Genomic DNA, 21,488 nt, shown 5'->3' with positions numbered 1-21,488 from the left:
TGCGCATGCGCTGTATGGAACGATGAGCCGTTTTGGATTCTATTTCATTTTTATCTTTTTGTTGATTAAATGTCCGAGTTTGATCCTGTTCCTGTGTTTCGCGATATATGTTTACATTCATTACAGGACAAGATAATAGACATGGAAATAAGAGGGAGAAGAAAAGACGCAGATTGATATGTTGTTTTCTTCTATGATAAGACAGCGGCACTTTGGTTGAGCGTTTACGAGCACGTCATGAAATGCGTCGTCCTTGTCACCGCGGCTCTGAGCGGCGTCAGTCTGAAGTGATGGACTGTGTTGTTCCCGTCTAACACGAACACGCACTGAATGCATCACAAGAGAGGGTTAAAAAAAACTCACACGAACTGAGAATGACTGGAAACGGACACCACAGGGTCATCAAAACAGCAGGTACGATTTAAAGATTTATTTGTGAAGTTCAGATTGCTGAAAATACCAGTAGGCCTAAGTGGAGACTGGCCCTTTTTTCATTCTTTGCTTATATAATAACTCACCATTGTTATTAATCTTTCTTAATAGTGGGAAGTTGTTTTGTTTATTTTGGTGTTTCCAGACGAAACCTACACAGCCTACTCCAAGTTACTGAACACTAAAGCTTCAGAGGAAGAAAAGTGTACACCTTAGTATTTAGCCTTTAAGACAGCTACTGTTGGGTGTACACCTAGCAAATAAAGTTAACTCGCCTACAGATTGGTGTAGAAGTATTTATCAACATTATTGAATAAACAGTTTGCTTCCAATCATTTCATTAAGCTGCAAAGTTACGTCTTTGGATTTACTGTAAATGCACCATTGATTGTATTTTGACCATGTACTTTAAGTAGGTTATAGTGACTCAACTGAGCTGATTTACCTTTTTGGAAATAAGTGGTGTATTTTCACACAATGGTATTGCTACTTGTACTAGCCTAAATGTCAAAATACCTCTTCTAGTCCTGGCCTTGCATAATTGTGCTTTTACCACGTACTTCACACTATTTTATTCTGCTCTAACGAATAAATATTCTATTCTGTTCTTATATTTCTCATCTCTTTAATTTTATTTCACTCCTTTTTGTTGTTTCTCTCGTCTGTAGCTACTGTACCTTACTCTGAAATCACTTATTCGTCTTTGTTTTATGCTACTCTTCTTCTTTTACACTACCTATCTCTACACCACCTGGTCATGTTTGTCTTACCACATCATACTGTACCCTCCTTTTAATATACCAAATACAATAATTTGTGGTGGCAATCTTCATTTGCATTTCAAAGGTCAAACTTATATGTGACTATGAGAAAACCCTTGTTATAATGCCTTGTCTCAATTCATCCAAATTGAAGGGATAATGTGCAGACAATTTAAATATATTTACAAAGCCAGATCATATATATATTTTGGTTTACAAGCTTGTGATTTGTTGTCTGGCTTCTCATCAGTCTCTCTCTGCCATAACTTTGCAGCAATCCTGCCTGTGTGTTCAGCTGTATCGGCTGTTTGTACAAATGGGGGCCTTAGTGTCACATTGGCTGTACGGCAGGGCAGACGACAGCCTTCCCTTCTCTTCATCAGATTTTCCTCATCTGGCTGTACCGACCTCCTCTCGCCTTGCTGTCACTCTGAACTCCTCTCCCGTCCCTCACGGAGACACTCGCTCACACCGGAGCTCAGTGCACCGCTCTCCCCATTTCCTTATGTCTGACTGCAAACAGGAAGTTACGCGCTCACCTATTGAGCTGAGCAGTGATGGGATAAGGGCAGAGATGGGGGTGAAGAGTGGGCTTCATGTATGGGAGGTGCAGTGGAGCCCCAGCCTCATGCTGTCATTGGCATTACCACGCAGAAATGTCCTCTGCAGGCCTCAGGGTATAACGTGCTGATTGGTGGAGACTCACAGTCCTAGGGCTGGGAACTCAAAACCAATCAGCTCTGGCATGCTGGTCAGAGCTTTGGACATTACCCAGGAAAGAGGAAAGGGGGTCCCCCTGAAGCTGCAGAGGATTTTTATCCCACTTTCTTCCAATTTAAGACTATTAAAGGCAGCAGAGACACCTCTTCACATCCCTGAGTGCATCCTGCTTGTCTTGGATGCAGATGCAGGGACTCTGGGATTCATTGTAGACGGCAGCTTCCTTGGTGTTGCTTTTACAGATCTCCCTCGAGGAGGGGAGATGTTCCCAGCAGTAAACAGTGTTAGAAGAGGAGCCATCATACGACTACAATACCTGAACGGTGCCACACGTAAGTATCTGATTAACACAGATCTTCTTTAATTAGATCTGCTTTAGGCTAAAAGGAAAGACACACTAACAGATATTTTCTGTCTCTCCATACAGGTGATCCTCCTGCTCTCATGGCTCTATGTGGACTGTCCATTCGTCAGTCTTTAGGGAAAGAGAGACAGAATCAAACAGCAAAGCTGCAACTACCGCCTCGTCTCCAGCACTACTTGATTTCAAGTCATTAGTTTGTGCTTGCACACACACAAAAATAGGAACGTTTAGTTAATGATCACACAGCCTACCAAGAACCTGCAACATATTTTCTGTTATATGAATTATTATGTAAAATGCAGTGTTTTTGTTATCCATCTTATTTATTGCGATGTGACTTATTGACTTATTGATATATATATTGGCAAGTTGGCTGATAATATTTAGAAACTAGTCTGCCGACTGTATGTGTCAAAGTGAGCTGTGCAAGTAATGGGGGGGGGGGGGATTTGGGGTGGTACTGTCAGAATAAGGCAATTTTTTTTTATATATTGACTGTTTCTTCCTCTTTGTAAAATATAAAAGTCTTGGATTTATATTGGACATTCATTATTGCTTTTATCTCATGTTTCATCATCTCACAAAGCTCAGGAGAAAAGAGAAAAGGGGCATTTCTTTTGTGTTGTTAGGTGGCATGGAGTCTTTCTTTATTGAACAAATAAATCAGTCAGTAAAGAGGAGTGTTGGTATTTGTTGTAATTCAGGAATCATAAGATCCAGCCCATAGACTGTAAATATTACGATCCAGCCCCCATCTGTGCACTGATGGCTTACAGACTGTGGCCCTGTCAAGTCCGAAACAATACTCAATAAAATGTAACAGAAAGTAAAGAGTAAACACAAGAAGTAGGCTATAGGCTGATTCTATGTTAAGTGCTTATTTCATACTTTCACTTATAAATACATAAACTACATTTTGTTTGACTTGTTCTACATACAGACGGCTAAGCGGGACAATTTGAAGGCTGTTGCTATGACAACGGAGTAAAAAATGGAGAAGGAAAGAGCGCGCGCGCAGTAGTGGGGTTCCCGGGGTAACCGCCTGTAAGAAAATATTTTCATTAGCTTAAGTCCTCACAACTTCTGTAAGTATGTTTTAGCAAACTAAATGAAAATTATAACAATGTGCTTTCTTGTACAACATAATAGTTTGTTGAGTCAGTCGAGCCTCGAGGTAGCTAAACACTAGTAGCTTGCCTGCTAACTGTGAAATTATCCATTACACTCCGTTAGTTAACATTTATAGATAGTTTACAATTTAGGTCGCTACTTGGTTCTATAAGCGTTATTTAACAATTCGCTTTTAATATGTTATAAATAAGAGATGTAGAGTAGTAACTCAGTAGTTTTTCACTGTTTCTACCAAGATTTTACTGGTGATGGCAGCACTGGAAAGTTTGAGAGGAAGAGTAGAGGCAGGGTTAGTTTTTGGTACACAACACCTAAATGTAGAAACAGAAGAGGAGGAAGACTCACCTCTGGTAAGCTCACTTTCCAGCAGAATAGTTATCAGTTCAGACAGTAAGATGTAACTCCGGTTCATAATTGTCAACAGGTTTTACTGAGTGTTTTTGCTCAGCATGGACAAGTGGCCCTGTGCTTCTATGATAGTAATGACTCCTCTTTACACTACATGAAAGACACTCCTGACAACTATGAGCTCCACCTGCTGGCCAGAGGTAATTGTCTGTAGAAAAGGTAGATATTCATTTAGATAGATAGCTTTGCTTTACTGTTTGTACCACTTCCTTTTGTTCTTTTTGTTAAGTCATCCAGGAGCTTAGTCCCAATGTTATTATCACCAGTGCAAAGCAGGAGCACTGCATGACACGCTTCCTGCAAAAACTTGGTGAGTTCTTGAAGAAAAAAGTTATCTTCATTTAGGAATGGGAAACGCTATAATGTGACAGACATGTTTCTTTTGATATAATATAAGACATGAGGAATCTAAGGCAAGCAGCTGGCTTTTAGTGTGATAAGGTAGATGAGTGATTGTATATTATACAATGCCATATCAGGCTTTCACTTTGCACATTATAGTAGACAATTCTATCCTGTGTTCAACTTTTTTTTCAACCCTCCCCATTTGTACTTAAGGTGCAAACCCAGACTACAAACCTGAGGTGGTAATTTATCCGTTTGTTGACTTTGGTAATTATACATTCAACAATTTTAATCGAACATGGTTGTTACTTTCACGCTGGATTTTTTCAATTAACAGATTCATCTTGGGTCCATTTTGAATCGTGTAGGTCTGGAGGTCGGTAAGCAAAGGCTACTGTCTGCCCATCTGCCTTTCCTTCCTGCCTCCATTACAGAGAGGGACAAATTGTCCTACCTCTCCTCCTGCATCTCCTTTGACTCGCCCCTGATGGTGAGCCAGCTGTCACCATATCATCCTGTCCATCAGACCATCATTATGCAGAAACTTATCAGGAGCTGTCATTCATTTCCCTGTATTTGTGTGTGTGTGTGTGTGTGTGTGTGTGTGTGTGTGTGTGTGTGTGTGTGTGTGTGTGTGTGTGTGTGTGTGTGTGTGTTTATCCGTTGTGTAGCTGAGGGCAGTGGGTGCTCTGCTCAAATGTCTGGACAGGAGGAGAGTAGGAGTGGAGCTGGAAGACAGCAGTGTTGGAGTTCCAATCCTACAGTTTCGCGCCTACACACTGTAGGACACACATTTATTTAGTTTTGCACACACACAAACGAACACAGATAGGACTGTGGTAACACATTTTCCACAATGACTTTGTCAATGAATAGTACCTTTTACTGCTCTGTCTTTAGATTTAAAGTCTTAAAGAGTTAAACTACCGTTCTGTACACGTACATCTACAGTTATGCAATTTGATACCCCTTTATTTCTGTACTTCTCAATTCTTTGTCTAATAGTTAAAAAACACTATTGTGTGTGATGCAGTAGTTTTCATGCATGAAAAGGTTGCTTCTCTAAAATGTTCATTGATTCTTCCCAATATAGTAAAGGTGTTGTTTGTATTGACAGAGACACCTACAGGTAAGAATTTCATCACAGTCTCTATCACATAATTGATCTGTGTCCCTTTTATGATCCTAAAAGCTTACACTGCTCTACCAAATCACTTATCTCTTGTTCTTTTTAACAAGTTAATTCTTTACTGTACCCTTTATTTTGAATTACATTTTTATTTTAATTGAACATCAAGGACATTTTCACAAACTTGCTTTTGTAGAACTTTCTCTTGTTCTCTCCTGCAGCAATTTTTTTACTCATTTTAACTTGATATTTGAATTTGATTTTTTTCTTTCTTTCTCTTTTTTTCCTTTTATTATTATTGTGCTTTTGCATGTTTTGTGATAAACATTGTCTTTCATTCAAATAAATATATTTAGTTTTGAAAGACTTGTTATTTTAATCAGATTTATAATGGGTTAAGGCAGGCAACAATATATATAGAAAGAGATGGAGAGATCACAGTGTGCTGTGTTTTTTCCAGTGTACTGCAGATCTTTAAGTCAGAACTTCACCCATCAGTCTACAAGCTGCATTCGGGTGAAAAAGAAGGACTCAGTCTTTATGGTACACTGGCTTAAAGATACCTATTCACGCCTTTGTATTTGTTTGTGTGTAATATAAACTGTTTGTTCAAATTGTGTTTTTCAGGCATACTTAACCGCTGCAGGTGCAAGTTTGGTTCCAAACTACTACGGTGAGAAACAGATCTTTCTGTAGTCCAATCACACAATAAAATATCAAACAAACAATAAAGATGTCTTTATTTCATCAACAGAGAACTTTAGACTCTGTACTTAGGATGGTAAATAACGTCCAACTTACTAACTAATGTCAGATAACTCCATTATACGTAGATAGATAGATAGATAGATAGATAGATAGATGAATAGATAGATACTTTATTAATCCCGAGGGATTCAGTAGCAGTTTACAGAAGACATGCACGACATGAAACATTTGTTACAAATAAACAAACAACCGCTGTCCCCCCTCCCATACATATATATTAACCCGAAACAAAGATTTAAGTAAGCCCCTACATGAAATAAAATTAAACCTGTGCAATTAAAAATAGACTAATGCAAAGAAAAATTTACATAACCCCGTTCAGGAATAAAAATATATATATGTGCAATTTAAGTGGAACCTATAAACATTTTAAGGAACATTGGAAAAATTAGACCTGTGCATAAGGTATTACATTACATTGCTTCAGAACCATCAATACTAATACTAAAACAGTACTAATGTTATGACTTCTAAAAATAGATAAGACAATTTATCGTTGTATTTCTTTAATCAAGAGGGGAAGTTAGATATAAGTCATGTAAGACTTAAGTTAAAAGTCTTGTTAAGAGGCAATGATACTAAATTTAACAATAAAATGAGTGGACAGTAGCTCGGTCTGTAGGGACTTGGGTTGGGAACTGCAGGGTCTCCGGTTCAAGTCCCGGTGCTACCCAAAATATGGAAGTTTGTCTGGTAGCTGGAGAGGTGCCAGGGCACTTCCCGAGTATTGTGCATGTGTGTAGTTCAGGCCTGTAGGTGTAAGAAGCATGCCTCTCAATAACAGAGTGTAAACCAGAATTTGCCTCCGGGATTAATAAAGTATGTACAATTAAAAACATAAAAATAAATGAAATAAAGTTATTTCATATACTTACATACACAATATAAGACTTCTTTATTGCAGTTCAGGTAGAATATTTCTGTTTGGCGCTGGAATTTCAAGGTTTGTATACTGCTGCTTGTTTATAAGGCAACAAGGCTAATATCTGAGCTTTTAAAATTAATTTTATCATCTGGTTTTGGTATGGTGACAAATGTAATAATGTGAATTTTAATTCCATGCTGTGGTTATTTAAGTGATTGTACAATATTGTCATTCTGTCACTTTTCTATTACACACATGGTTAACTCTGGTCTACGTAATTAATGGCAGACATACGAATTTACAAGTTTGTTCTTTTTATTAAAGATAAGTTCTAATTACTGTGAGTGATGTTCTCTCTTTGTCAGTGAGTGGTTTCTGCGGCCAACACAGGACCTTGCTGTGTTACACAGGCGACAGGAAGTAATACGCTTCTTCACGTCACCTCGAAACTCCGATGCCCTGAGCACTCTGCAGTCCTCACTGCGCAACATCAGCAACATACCAGTAACATCTCTGACCAATGACCGGCTTTATTCTCCACATCTGTTGCTATTTATCCTTTTTCCTGATGTGTTACCACCTGAACATGGAAACTTTGCCTTTGCCTAAAGCTTGTTTGTCTCTTGGTGTGTTTGTGTGTTTAAGACTCTTCTGCGCAAAATGTCTCTCTCTCACACCAAAGTCACAGACTGGCAGAGTCTCTACAAGGTCTGAGTAAAAGTATAATCAAACACACTTTAATTGCCCGACAGATTTTGTGAAAAGAGTACAACATGTTGTGCTTGTGTGTGCTTGTTAGACAGTGTACAGTGTGGTGTGTGTCAGGGACACAGTGCGGCGCCTGCCTCAGTCCATTCAGCTCTTCCGTGATATAAGCGAAGGTTTCTCTGATGACCTCCAGTATATTGCCTCACTCATCAGCAGAGTTGTAAGACATACTTTAATACATAGCGTAAAACAGAGAAATCCTGGCTTTTGTTGCTATGCTCAAGAGTTCACAACTATTTAGTAGACTGTTGAGTGTAATAACTTTGACTCCACCTGTAACTTACAACATGTAGGTGGATTTTGAGAGCAGCATAGCTGAAAACCGCTTCACCATCAAACCAAACGTGGACTCTGCAATTGATGATAGTAAGTGCCTCCATACTGAATAAGTGTTAAAAAAAGTAACCAAGTGTTTATGGCTATATGGTGGTTACTGGTTAGGTCAAAGTCTTATGCACATTTTCTCCCTCTCTCAGAGAAGAGGAGGATGATGGGTTTGTCCGACTTCCTAACAGATGTAGCCAGAAGAGAGCTGGAACACCTGGATTCTCGTATCCCCTCCTGCTGCGTTATCTACATCCCACTGGTCTTAGCTTTATGTCTACACAGCTACCAGCTAATATATATCTGCACAACTACTACATTTTCATTTACTTACATTGCTTGAGCTCTATAAACACATATTTCAGAACATAATGTTAACTTCACCTTACAGATTGGGTTCCTGCTCTCTGTCCCTCGCCTGTCCAGCATGGTAGAGAAAGAGGATTTTGAGATAGAAGGGCTTGATTTTATGGTTTGTTCATTTTATTTTTTTGTCTATTTGTGTTTTTCTAAATGGAATATTCTCATTCTAGTCTGGCTTTTTCTTTTTGTCTATTCTGCATGTGGGATAGTTTCTTTCAGAGGATCGTCTGCATTACCGCAGCCAGCGAACCAAGGAGCTGGACGACCTCCTAGGAGACTTACACTGTGACATCAGAGGTAATTTACCTCATCATTGGAATAAAAAAAAGTCATCGTTGTAAATCTACAAAGATACTTCCTGTTTCTCAGACATGGAGACAGCAGTGATGACCCAGTTGCAGAGCACAATCCTCGAGAGAAGCGCTTCCCTCTACAAGGTTTGCATGCATCACCTCCAGGTCCTATGGTTTATAACACACCTCCCATTTTAATAAAATGACTGTTGGCATGGAAGTTATTCTGCAAAAATGTGTAGTTGGAGATTGTGTTTGACTATTAGTACTTCATTTGGCTGTACAATTTAATTATGTAACCGGTCTGTTCAAGCGCAGTGATATGAGTCTCTTGACAGATGGGTGTGCTGCTATTACAAGCTGTAAATGCAAATGTTATGGATGTCTTTATGAGCAGAATGATCATTAAAGTCAGAAGATGAATTATTGCTTTGATAATACTTTAGCTGTAAAATGTTCAAAGTATTAAGTAGATTTCAACATTGCAATCAAATGAACATAAAACAAACAATGAGCTTTATTGAAATTGACGTTCAGTGTTTCAATAACGTAGGTTTATTAGAGTGAGACTCCGAAAATCTCCTTTGAGAATTACACTCTTTCACTGTAGACAAAATGATTTCAAAAACATTGAGACTCAAAACATCAAAACAAATTCACACACTGTTTTTTTTTTCACTTGTATTTTTCATTTAATATGGCTAAGTACACAGACTTTGTCTTGCATAAACCCTGTTGAGCTGTTTAGGACAGTTAGTGTGGTTAATTTGTGTGATGTGTAGGTTCTGGGTCTGACTGCTGAGCTGGACTGTCTGATGGCTCTGAGCAGTGCCTCTCAAGAGTACGGCTACTCTTCACCTAAACTCTCCAGCCACAGAAAGATCTCAATCATACAGGGCAGGTAGGCAGTTAACCCCCTGTAACATAACATTAGCTTCATTCATTACTGTTGACAGACAGATTATACATACTTATAAAATACAAGTGTTATTTATTCTAGAAATTCAGTACATGATTGATACAGGACTGTACAGATGGAAATTTGCATATGGCTACATCTGGCATACTTCTTTATGTTCATTAATGTGCACTGTCCCTATTTTTTAAATAAATACAATAATAAATATTTTACACATTTCTAGACACCCTCTTTTAGAGCTGTGCTCCCCTGTGTTTGTGGCCAACTCCTTTCTGAGCTCTGATTCAGAGGGCAGAGTCAAAATCATCACTGGCCCAAACTCATCTGGCAAGAGCATCTACCTCAAACAGGTACGACTGGTGGGAAAAACTCTGGTTAAAAAGTTACCGGTACTTGTAAGTACATATTTGTTTATGACCTTGCATGCACTAAGACAGCTGCCGGTTTAACTCAAATTGGCCTTTCATTGATGTCTCTGGAAGGTTTTACGTGTTTTTTTTGTCGTTAACTGTTAAAGCAAGCATTCTTTTTCAATAAGCTTAAAGTAGTAAATTTACAGGAAAGCTTCTCAAGTGGGAGACAATATAAAGATCAGCATCAAAGAAAGTGATGCGACTTCGGCGTGTTTCTTCTACAGCAACAGTTACATTTCCCTGACAGGGAGGAAATATTGGTAGTTGCACCTCATTCAGGATGTCCAAGATTTATATTTACCAATTTCAATGGATTTTACGGTATTATTTATTACAACAATCCAGATTTTACAACTTAATGAGAAACCACAAAACAAGACTCTAAGTAAATGTGCCATAAAGCATCGTACTAACAAAGTCTGCATGTAACACTTTAGATGAGCTTTGACCTCCATGTTACCATGGAGAATTATTTATTTGACTCTTCTCTCCTATTTGTCTTTGACAGGTGGGTCTAATTGTGTTCATGGCTCTGATTGGCTCAGACATTCCTGCAAAGGAGTCAGAGATCGGTCTTGTGGATGGGATCTTTACCCGCATGCAGAGCAGAGAGTCCGTGTCTGTGGGCCTCAGCACCTTCATGATAGACCTCAACCAGGTACCTCAGTCACTCACACTTTATTTCACACAAGCTAAGTGTATGTATGTGTGTGGGTGGGTGTGGAAATAAAAGATATGAACTTCCAACATTACTGGCCTCCAGCTCCACTCCCACTCTCCTCCTGTCAAGACATTTTATACAACAACTTCTGCCTACAACCATGACATACAAACAAACAAACACACAATATAACAGCAGAGTGTAGTATAACAGTTTGTGTCTTTATTCTCCAGATGGCCCAGGCTCTGAACAGCAGCACCGGCAACTCATTAGTTCTCATCGATGAATTTGGAAAAGGAACTAACACAGTAAGAAGAAACCTGCTTATGCCCTTTGTGAATAAGATACATATGTACACACATAACAGGGACACAGTGTGTCATCAAACTCAAACATCCTGGAAACAGTTCCAAACAATAATATTCTGCCATTTGGAGCTGCAGAAACAGACCTTAAGTTCAGCCCAGCATGTGTGACCTATAAGCAGCAAAATAGCAGCAGCTGTTAAGACTTGCAGATAAACAGTAGATGTGCTAAGGTGCACCAGGGAAGTAATAATGTAATGTTGGAACTACAGACAAAGACTGTTATAACTTTCCTAATGTTTTATATTTAATTTGAAAACTGACCCATATTTCCTGACTATTTCTTGGAAACATAACAATAATAATAATAATAATAATAATAATAATACATTGGTTTTATATAGCTCTTTTCTGAAAACTCAAAGACGCTTTGACAAAAACATAAAACAATACATACAGAGTTCACTGTGCTGTCCTCCATCACTGTCTGCCACATTACTCTAGAGAGAGACAGAGAGGGTCGAAAGTTCTAAGGAAGAAATAGAGGTGTTGGAGGGAGAGGCTAGTAGAAAAACATTTTAAAAAATGTCAAGTGCAGGCTCCATTAGAAGAAGGAAAAATTGATATAATAGATATATTATTACAATAGCATATCATATGACAATACGAATCCAGTTGCTCATATCGAGAAACCAACAGAGATTTATTATTATGCTCCACAGTTCTATTCGGAACTTGAAATTGAGCAAGTTTTCAGCTCATTGTTTCTCTGCCTGGCCAGAAACTCTACAGTTGAAGTTTATTCTCATCACTTCATCAGCTTTGTTTTTAGCCTGAGCAGACGTCTATTTTTCAGCTAAAAAGTGAAATGTAAACCAAACAGCAAGCTAAATCGGTGAGCAACTAGAGTGAAGGGTTTAAAAGGCCACATAGAGAAGCAAATAAGACTAATACACAGAATGTTTGTTCTGAAAAGACTTTATTACAAACAACAAAGCCGAGTCAATCTGCAGATTTCTGTGATACAATGATCAGTATCAGTCTTATATACAGCTTCTCAGCAAGCTCTGTGAACTCTGGTCAAAACATGTTTCATAGGTCGTACCTCAAGTTTAACATTGTCAGGTCAACAATTAGTGTCAGAGGTTACTTACGATTATTTACAGTTATAAAGCACAGTCCCTGCACATATAACACTTACTGAAATAACATCATCAGGGTAAATTAAAGATACCATTGTACAGTAGCTGATGAGTGTAGCGTAGCATTTAGAAGGCCAGTCAGTTGGTGTAGACCAACACAGTTTAAAGAGGTTAATAACTTTTAGTTTTTAAGGAAAATAATAAAATCTGTATCACTCTCGTCTTTTATAGTTTTAAAAATATTTTCAACAAATACTGACAAAGAGCAGGTAAAGTTCTGTTACATTGGCCAGAGTCTTAATTAAGTTAGCATTTAGTTAAGAAAGGGGACCATCTGGTTGATGGACCTTTTGATCTACAGACCAGTAGGTAGGAATGTTGTGCTAATGGGTTTATTGGTGGCACCAACTCAGTCTGGTGCAATCATGGGTTTTTGTTAAAAGCTTATTCTTATAATAGCTAATGGCATTAAATAGACTAAACACAATGTATTTACATAGATGTTTAACCATTTAGTTATTTAGTTTGAAGTAAATTGTCAAATAAATAGATTAAAAAATAACTTCACCAATAGTAGCTTCATCTCTGCACAGAACACAGCCAATCATAAAATGCTGCCTTTGCAGGTGGATGGACTGTCCCTGCTGGCTGCATCGGTCTCTTATTGGTTGAGAAAAGCTCCCGTGGATGTTCCTCACGTGCTGTTGGCCACTAACTTTCACAGTTTACTGCAGCTGGGCCTCCTACCCTCCTCTGGCCTGCTGTCTCTTCTGGTACTGAGAGAAACTTATTCAGTGATTACACATAGCCTGAAGAACTTTGTGAATGTTCAGTGAAGTTCCTGATTGAAAACTGACATGCTGCAGGATAATATTATTTGAACATCGAGTGTGTGTGTGTGTGTGTGTCTGTTTGTCTAGACTCTAGAGACAGCTGTGGACGGTGATGAGTTGGTGTTTTTGTACCAACTGAAGGAAGGGATCTGTCAGTCCAGCTATGCTGCAAACATCGCCACTCTGGCAGGCCTACCAACCAGCCTTGTACAGAGAGGAGTGGAGGTAAACACACAATTAGATTCACATTCACAGAAAGATACTCACATAGACAAACTTTGTGTGTGTGTGTTTGGTCAGGTGTCTGAACTGTACAGGACAGGACGTCCTGTCAAACGCATTGACAAAGCATCATCAGATGAGCAGGCGAACAGGTTTGTCGCACTCAAACTTCAGAATATTAGCAATAAAAAACAGCATAGAGGGCAGAGTTGTCATTCAGAAAGATATGATTTGTATGTGTGACTGACAGGTGCAGGTCTGTGGTGGAGAAGTTCCTGTGCTTGGACCTGGAGGACAAAGACTTGGACCTTCAGCACTTCATGAAAGAGGAGCTCCTGCCCTCTGCTGGGGAGCTGCTAAACCGCAGCTAAAGTCTATCTGCTGTCTCATTTCTATAACTCTGTGGTCAGTTTGCTCTTTCACTATCTGAATTCAGCTGTTTTGGAAAGAGTTCACTTTAACTGATGTTCAACCTATGGACAGAGTATTTGTATTTAAACGCATCAGGAGAATTATATTACATATCATTTCAATACATATTATACTGCATATGTTGGGAAGGCTGTTAATTTTTCTTGTGTTGTTTTTAGTTAAAATTGTTTTATTAGAAAACAAACAGATTGGTTGGATTAAAGGCTCTAGAAACATGCATGGTTATGCTCTAATCATCTTAGTAGGGTTTTCTAATTAAGTAGTGTACTGGACTGTAAAAAAAATACTGTAAGCTGGTGATTTGTCTTCACCATATGTTCAAAGACCTTTCAGCTTCACTTCACAGAGTCCTTTTCATTTCTTTTTGACAACATAGATATAAATGCAGCATGTTCATTATGAACCCATTGAGGATTCAGAGAGGTGCCATGTGGTTAGTAGAGCCATGGTGAGATACAAAAGTGTGCTGATAGGGAGTTTGTGCGCAGAGTTGCAGAAGGGAGTGTTGCAGCAGTGTTTGGTCATGACAAAGAATGTCTTTTTACGGAAGAGTTTCACCGTCGTCTTCACGCCACACTCCTCCACTTTTGCACAACCCAATGTCTTTACATCCAGAGAGTTAGCTGGGGAGATAAGTGTAGAAATGTAGTGAAATATTAACATAATTTCCCCCCCTAAAATGGTACGGGATCAATTAATGATTGTACACTGGCTAAATGAACAGCCTTTTCAACACACCTGCCTTCCCTCGGCCTGTGTAGCAGAGCTCCTTGTTGCTGCAGTTTGTTTCTGTGGTATAGCAGGCATCCCAGAAGCCCAGGTCACAACGGAAACATTTCAGAACCTCATGCTCCAATCCTACTGAATCCAAGAGCTGCTTTAAGGGCTCCTCCTTGTCACCTGAACCCAAGAAATGCCACAGAAACAATTTGATTCAATCAAGTGTTACCTGAATGAATTTTGACAGAACAAATAGCCGAACAACACACTGTCTCGCAACAAAATGGAAAATTCTAGCCAGTATACAGAGCTCATTGTTCAAGGCAAATCTACGAAAACAGTATTAAAGCAGCACTAAAATCAGTAAACACTACAAGACAAATGTGCAAAGAACAGAGAATACAGATTAATGGAACAAAGGATTTGGATTAGTCAGGTGGGGGCTTTTGTATTGTATGTATTAGCTCATTGGACTCATTAGTCAGAAGCACTGTCAAATGACATCAAGCCAAAATGATGAGCCTTATTCTGTTGAGCACTTAAGCATCTCAGAAAGATTTTGTTTATTCTGCAGCAGTCTGGATTTTGTTTCTTTGAGAGGTTGACTTGTGTTAGTCAGGAGAGCTCCAAGTCTTCAGGCTCCATAGTGTTTTGATTAAACAGACAGATACTGGAATTAATAGAAAGAGTTGGCAGAAACATACTGTGAGGGAGTGGGAAAAACCCTGAGTTATCCCTGCCCCGTTATATTTCACAGTCTTTAAAAATACTACAGCACATTACGTCTCTGTCAGGGATTTAAGTCCGGAATAGCCCATCAATTTGCCAAATGGGCAGATACAGTGCAGTAACAGCTGCAGCTGATGCTGCTGGTACCGGATTAATCTTATCCGTGAGGCCATGAGTTGAGCTCAGGGGGGCTAACGATCCTTATTCCCTTCATCTTGTTAGCTAGTACCAGCTCAGGTGAATGATCAGACAAAAGAGTGGTGAGGCGAGGGCAAACTTACAAAGTATGTTAGGGTGTAGGGATCTTGCATATGTACTGCCACGTGCAGTCTAAGCACAAGAGTACTGAAATGAACCATAACTTCACAAATACACATATGATTATTGGGTTCCTAAATTGTTGAAATAGTTTTAGATTTGTTTGACACATAGACAGCTGTTAGACTGCGTAACTACTGTACCCGTTAACTCACTTTTATCAATAAGCATTATTTGACAAATTTTATTCAACAAAATGTTCTGGTTCCAGCTTCTCAAATGATTCGATTTGATGCCTTATCTTATCTTCATTTTTGGTAAATTAAAATGTTCTGGTTTAAAGCTAAAATGACATGAAAAGATGTCACCTATTACATTCTTGAATTACATTTTTCACTCTCTGTTAATAAATCATGCGTCAAGTAATTTAAAGATTAATTTAAAATCTTTGGATACATGTTAATGAAAATAAGTCTTAGGTTATGCAGGGCTTTATGGACAGTATGAGTATGCCCTCTTTATGTTCAGGTAATTTGAGTTTAATAAAAAAATCATCATGACATTTGTCGTCATATCACTATAATTAATAAATTAATAACACGTGTGAAACAAAATACAATGTGTCGCTCTTGTGACATCAATATAATTTTAATGCCAAACTATTGATTAGAAGCAGCAATGTTACACAACAGAAAGCACTGTTTAATTTCCACCAATTAAAATGTCTTTTATTCTACGTCCTCTTACCTTGAGCAGGTATGAGCATCAAAACGGCAAAAGCACAGAATATTAGTCCTTTCATTTTGAATGGGATGCTCCTTCCACTGACTCCAACATGAGGACTGTGGATAGGAACACACTCAGGAGCTGAAATTGGATTAGTCTGGACATCAGCTGCTCCTTTTCCTCCACTGAACACAGCTGCTGAATGGCTGTAGATGATCAAACAAGGGTTGTCTTTGGGGGAAATACCTGCAAATGATTGACCTCGCCTTGATTGTACAATTTGGAAGGAAAAAAGGTAGAGATGGAAAGTTAAGGATTTTGTTGTCCTTTTTAATGTCAGAAAATGTCATTTGGTTTATTAGCCATTTCAAAAGAAGATACAGTGTGAATGTTACAAATAAGACCAAGCTGAAAACTCATCCCACTGTTTTGTTGACATACTGCATGCCAGATATAGAAACATTACATTAACGGAAAACAGCAGATGCTTAAATCTTGTCACAGAAGATGTCTTAACTGGACCCTTTTTCCTGCTGAAACAGGTGAAATCTTTAGTAAAAAAGGCTGGTTGATCCTCAAACACTCACACCTGTCATAGCAATAAAAAGTGTTGATAATCGCTCTGCTGGAACGAAGACGTTGTGTGGGTCCTGAGTCAGCGAAGGGTTAAGAAGCTTACAGCCTCCAGTCGGTCTTCTAGGTATCACCCTACTTAATCTCTCAGAGGAAGGGATAGATTCAGTTATATTCTAAAAAGAAACCGAGTGTCTCTGAATTTTGTGACAACAGATACACTGATGTGCTCACCAGAAAACTCAACACTATCTTGTATTTTGTGTTACTGCTGCGCTGTTCACTCATGCCTAAATATATTTAAACTCCCTTTGGTCACTGTGGTGTCATAGACAAAAACATATATATATATATATATATATATATATATATATATATATATATATATATATTTAATCTTATTTAATCTAATAAAATTGATTTTAAATCAAGCATTATGAATAAAATGTGTTAATTAAGGATGGTGTTAAAAGGCCCACTCACATGACCACAGCCGTAACAAAAGCATAGTTTAATTATGATATTTATTACAGCAATTCCTACAAATATGGTTTCAACTTCCAAAATGTGAGTTTTGTTGCTTTACTTTGTTTTACTGGATCAAAAACTGAGCTAGGGCACCGGTAGCCTAGTGGTTTCAAGGGTTCAATTCTGACCTGTGGCTCCTGTCCTGCATGTAACTCCTGACTGTCTCTTTCCCCGATTGCCGATTCTATCCACTATCCTGTCTCTACAATAAAGGCTCAAAAAAGCCAGAAAAAAACAACAACAACAATAAACTGAGTTTGAGTTTGAGATCCCTTCTAAATACAGGAACTTTTGAGAAATGTATCAGCTTTCTTTCTTTTACATATTTGACCATTGTGACCAAAATAAATGACCAGAAAAACAGTTTCAACACAGCATACGTTTAGCTTCTGAACACATTGACATCTCTAATAGGTAAAAAAAGACAAAAAATGTTAATATATTTTATTAACTATAAATCCTCAGACTAACAAAGAGATTAAACAAATGTTTAGATGCAGCTCTGCCAATCAGCATCTCCCCTTGTGTAAACACAGCGGCTCTTCTCACAGTGAGAGGGAGTTATGTGTGTGAGTGTGTGTCGAGTTAGAGCTGCGTTTCTGAGCTTTAAGTGCGAAGGAGGCTGCTTGAACCTCGTTGGAAGATTCAGACACATCTACCAAACTTAGCCCTGCTCCTGAGAGATGCATCCAGCACCTAAAACAGCATACCGTACCTACACATCACACCTCTTCTGACTCTGTGTGTGTGAGAGAGAAAGAGAGAGAAAGATGGGTGCTGTATTAAGTGAGTGAAAATGTGAGGCTGCAAATTACTGTACACTCCAGTCTTCGTCGTCATCTGGATGGCAGGATCCCAGCATGGGCCCAAACAACAAGGAAATACTCTGCAGTCCTAAAGCACCTATAAAAGCCTTCAGACTGATCCCCTGTGTAATTAGAAGCTGGAGGAGAAAATGCTGGTGATAATTAAAATCCTACCCCTGTTACCTCTCAGCCTGTTCAAACATGCTCGGCCTGGATTCACTAGAACTGACATTATTTTACTGTTTTTGTTTTTGTTTTGTTTTTCTGACTGCAGGATTGGGATGATGGAGGATGGAGTATTTGAATAAAAGCGTAGGAATCAGATGATGAACAGGAGGAGATGAAAGGTCGGGATGGTGGGAGAGTGAGGCTTCAGTTACACGATTCACAGAGCCGCTTTTCTCAGTTACGCTGCGTCAGGAATAACTCATAACCGACCAGATTTTGCTGTTTTTTCTTCTTCCCCTCTAGCCATTGCTCTTTTCTTTCTACCCACAATCTGATTCAAATTCTCAAAGATCTTGTCTCGTCACACTCGAGAATAGGGAGAAAACTGAGCAGCTGACACAAAATTTTACCAAAATTTTTTTTTTTGAATTACAGCAAAAAGAAGAAAAAAAAAACCTCTAGTCCACATTGCGTGCGTACACAGCACCAGCTGGTATTTATAGAGTGGCTGTAGGTGTGGAGTGAGTGCAGTGTGTCCTTTTGTGCTCCTCTTGTTTATACAGAGACCCAATTTGCTCTGATAAAGAGTAGATTACAGTATGTGTGAGATTACATAAAGGCTCAAAGGAGACCTAATCTGGCTCATCCTCTTACCAAACCTTGCCAGTGAGGAAATGTAGGCACCGAGAGAGGATGTGTTTGTGTAAAACAGAAAGGGGGGAGTAGCCTACGTGTGTTCCTCTCCCGCCATGGCACCCAACTAACTTTTTCAGATATTCTCCTCACGTCCTAATATGGTCAAGCAGGCAGTGGCCTTGGGGATTTTGGGCCGGGGTGAGATCAAAGACAACAAGATGGGTCTAGTTGACATCAAACAGCATAGCTCCAATCTCTCAACCGTGGGTGAGTCGGTAAAAGATGTAGGACAAAAAAAAATCGCTCACATAATGTGACTCAGAGCCACTGCGCCACTCAGAGGCACTAAATCATACGAACACACAGTCTTTAGTTCAATGCCTGCATGTGAAACCAACGTATCTCGTCATGCATATTTTATGAGAGTTAAATCAGTAGGAGGTTCAGTGTTGAGTCGGCAGAGGAGAGCCTGTCCGTATGTTAAAGTTGATTTCACTGGAGTTGCAGGACTCTGAGTTGACGGAGGAGTGGGAGATGGACAGGCAGGGGGAGGGAGGTTGAGGAGTAGGCTCCTGGTGGTGCAGAACTCGCGCCAACAGCGTTGATCTTCCCTCCTCATCCTCCCTGTGTTCGTTATCTCTGCCTCCTGCATCTGAAGCAGGCGGTGGGGATGCTCTACTGCTGATGTTTTTTCGGTTCCTGCCGAATGGAGGAGGGGGAAGAGGAGGACCGCAGTTGTGTTCTAAGAGAGGGCACGCATGGGCTGGAGTGGCCCAGCACCCCTGCTCTCCATCTCCACACTCCCACTGCGCCTGGCAGCCGAAGCCGGGCCGTTCCTGCAAATCCTCCCAGCAGTTTCCCCCCTTCAGATCCTCCAGGTCGTCGGGTATCTCTTGCCGGAGGACTTCCTGGTCCCGGTTCTCATAGAGAAGTGTGGCAGCACAGATGAAAATGAACAAGCCCACTCCCATGACCACAGGACCAGCCAGTTTCATCCTCTCAACGTGGGTGCTGCCTCGGCCGCCCACTGGCTTTGGTGCTGCAGAAACGTAGCCCGCTATTGCAACTGCCATCCCGACCAAAACCACGGCTACACCCAGCAGGAGCCACACGCCGGGGCCAGAGCGCAGGTGAAGTTTGGTCTGGAGGGCTTTGCCTTTTCTCAGGTGTCTGTGGCATGCTGGGAGGCAAGCAGGTGAAGAGTAGGACGAATGGGAGGAGGCGGGGCTGCAGACAGGACTGGCTGCTGTCATCCTTTGGCTTCAGATTGAACAGACATGAGAAAAAAAGAGAGGGAGAGTGTGAAAGAATTAAAGAAGCATGCAGAGACAGAGGGAGAGCACTGGTGTTGGAGAGGAGATCGTTTACTCTGCATTGCACACAACAGGAAATAGCAGCTTTAATAAGACATGTGGCTGAGTTAATGAGATGCCAAACCTTATGCAGCTCCTCCAGTGTCTCTCTGGAGCCACACAGAAGCTTTCAGCTCTCCACGGAGCCCTGCAGCAGCCTCAATGAACCCGGACTCAACCATTATTGAGCCACTCATTCATCCACATAGGGATAAAATACAACTGACCCCTGTCAGGACTTCATCATTTCACCTAGCCCAACAGTGTCATCATGGTTATAAAGAATAGTCACCTTACTACAGCAATTGCTCCAATCGAAGTCATGATATCAATTCCCCGGAGGTAAGTGAACACAACACAATTCAACAGTACGAAAATGAAGCTCGGATATCAAATCACGTCTTCGAAGTGGTCTTAAGCATGCATCTTTAATGTTACATTTAAATTCATACCTCTCGACAGCACTGGTGTTGACTACAGAAATCCACTGCAGTTCACTGTCAGGATACTTACACGCAGTCATGATCAAATCAGTTTGAGTACTTGCCTTGTTTTGGATGTAAATCCGAAGCAGAAACTGCCTCCTCGGCATTATCAAAATAAATATCCCCGAGTTGCGTTATTCATCCCAGTCCTCCGCGCGTCTTCTCCAACACTTTAATTCTCGATTAAATCCAGACTTTCACTTAAATCCTCCTCAGATTAACACGCTTCTTTTGATTCTTGCTGTACTGTGTGCAGCGCAACAGCTGGTGCCGCGGAGCACGAAATGAATCTTAAAGTAAGAAAAAATGAAACACTTCAACTAAAAGTGGTGCAAAGCTGCTCCCTGCCTCCGTGTCTCCTCGCTCCTTGTGCGCCTCTGCAGCCTGTTTTGATGCGCGAGTGTGTGTGTGTGTGTGTCTGTGCGTAGAGGAGGGGTCGTGGGAATCCATGGCTGGTCCAGGCCAGTCCCACGCTGAGTTTAGTTATTCTTAGACATGACCAGACAACGATTTGCTGACGAAGAAGAAGGTGCCTCTCTTTGTCAGAAAACGTATTGATAAGTAAATGCATTAAATGTTTGTGTTTTACATTGTGCACATGCACTTCGCTATTTTCCTGCAAACTTTCAAATAGGGTCCAAGACATTTGTTTGACGTTTTAAGCGATCTTTAGCTATCGTGGCTTCCAATCAAAGCTGTGAGATATAAAGAAGTTTGAAAATGAAACTGATATAAGGGCAATGATTTGGAGAGAACGAGACCTGAGACCTTCAGCTCATCTCTATTAGAGGCTTAAAGCTCAAGACTACTTTAGAAACTACCTGCATCAAACTGGACGTCTGACTTCGTTGTCAGAAGTCAGGTTGAATTGTGGGTAATGTTGGTGCCAGGTTCTGAACAGGAAGATAA

General features: G+C 40.0%; 2 protein-coding genes and 1 pseudogene across 2 annotated transcripts; 2 read left to right on the top strand and 1 right to left on the bottom strand.

The window, feature by feature from the left end:
* Window positions 1–442: 442 nt before the first annotated feature.
* Window positions 443–3,206, top strand: LOC132984003 (SPRY domain-containing SOCS box protein 4-like; annotated as a pseudogene).
* Window positions 3,207–3,656: 450 nt separating this feature from the next.
* msh5 (mutS homolog 5) lies at window positions 3,657–13,537 on the top strand. Its single transcript, XM_061049424.1, has 25 exons — window positions 3,657–3,672; window positions 3,804–3,956; window positions 4,046–4,126; window positions 4,375–4,428; window positions 4,530–4,651; window positions 4,833–4,942; window positions 5,255–5,290; window positions 5,751–5,833; window positions 5,918–5,963; window positions 7,289–7,427; window positions 7,569–7,631; window positions 7,723–7,851; window positions 7,985–8,057; window positions 8,168–8,277; window positions 8,407–8,487; window positions 8,588–8,675; window positions 8,748–8,815; window positions 9,454–9,572; window positions 9,814–9,940; window positions 10,512–10,661; window positions 10,898–10,972; window positions 12,738–12,884; window positions 13,032–13,169; window positions 13,245–13,318; window positions 13,417–13,537. Exons 1-25 carry the CDS (start codon window positions 3,657–3,659, stop codon window positions 13,535–13,537), a joined length of 2,403 nt encoding a protein of 800 aa, XP_060905407.1.
* A 4,025-nt stretch (window positions 13,538–17,562) lies between these two features.
* LOC132984001 (uncharacterized) lies at window positions 17,563–20,988 on the bottom strand. The gene has a single exon (XM_061050600.1). The coding sequence runs from the start codon at window positions 19,993–19,995 to the stop codon at window positions 19,186–19,188; it is 810 nt and encodes a 269-aa protein (XP_060906583.1). The 5' UTR covers window positions 19,996–20,988; the 3' UTR covers window positions 17,563–19,185.
* Window positions 20,989–21,488: the final 500 nt, after the last annotated feature.

This window comes from Labrus mixtus, chromosome 11, assembly GCF_963584025.1.
Source record: "Labrus mixtus chromosome 11, fLabMix1.1, whole genome shotgun sequence".
Classification (NCBI taxonomy): Eukaryota; Metazoa; Chordata; class Actinopteri; order Labriformes; family Labridae; genus Labrus; species Labrus mixtus.
The sequence above is the reverse complement of the archived record's forward strand: the minus strand, read 5'-3'. Positions and strand labels throughout refer to the sequence as shown.

What these genes read in the sequence shown, in the direction of transcription:
- msh5 (XM_061049424.1), top strand. An exon ending in TTTGGTTCCAAACTACTACG is followed by an intron (nt 5,964 to 7,288) that starts GTGAGAAACAGA and finishes TCTCTTTGTCAG; the next exon opens with TGAGTGGTTTCTGCGGCCAA. An exon ending in GCAACATCAGCAACATACCA is followed by an intron (nt 7,428 to 7,568) that starts GTAACATCTCTG and finishes TGTGTGTTTAAG; the next exon opens with ACTCTTCTGCGCAAAATGTC.
- LOC132984001 (XM_061050600.1), bottom strand. Translation starts at nt 19,995, where the DNA reads ATGACAGCAGCCAGTCCTGTCTGCAGCCCCGCCTCCTCCCATTCGTCC.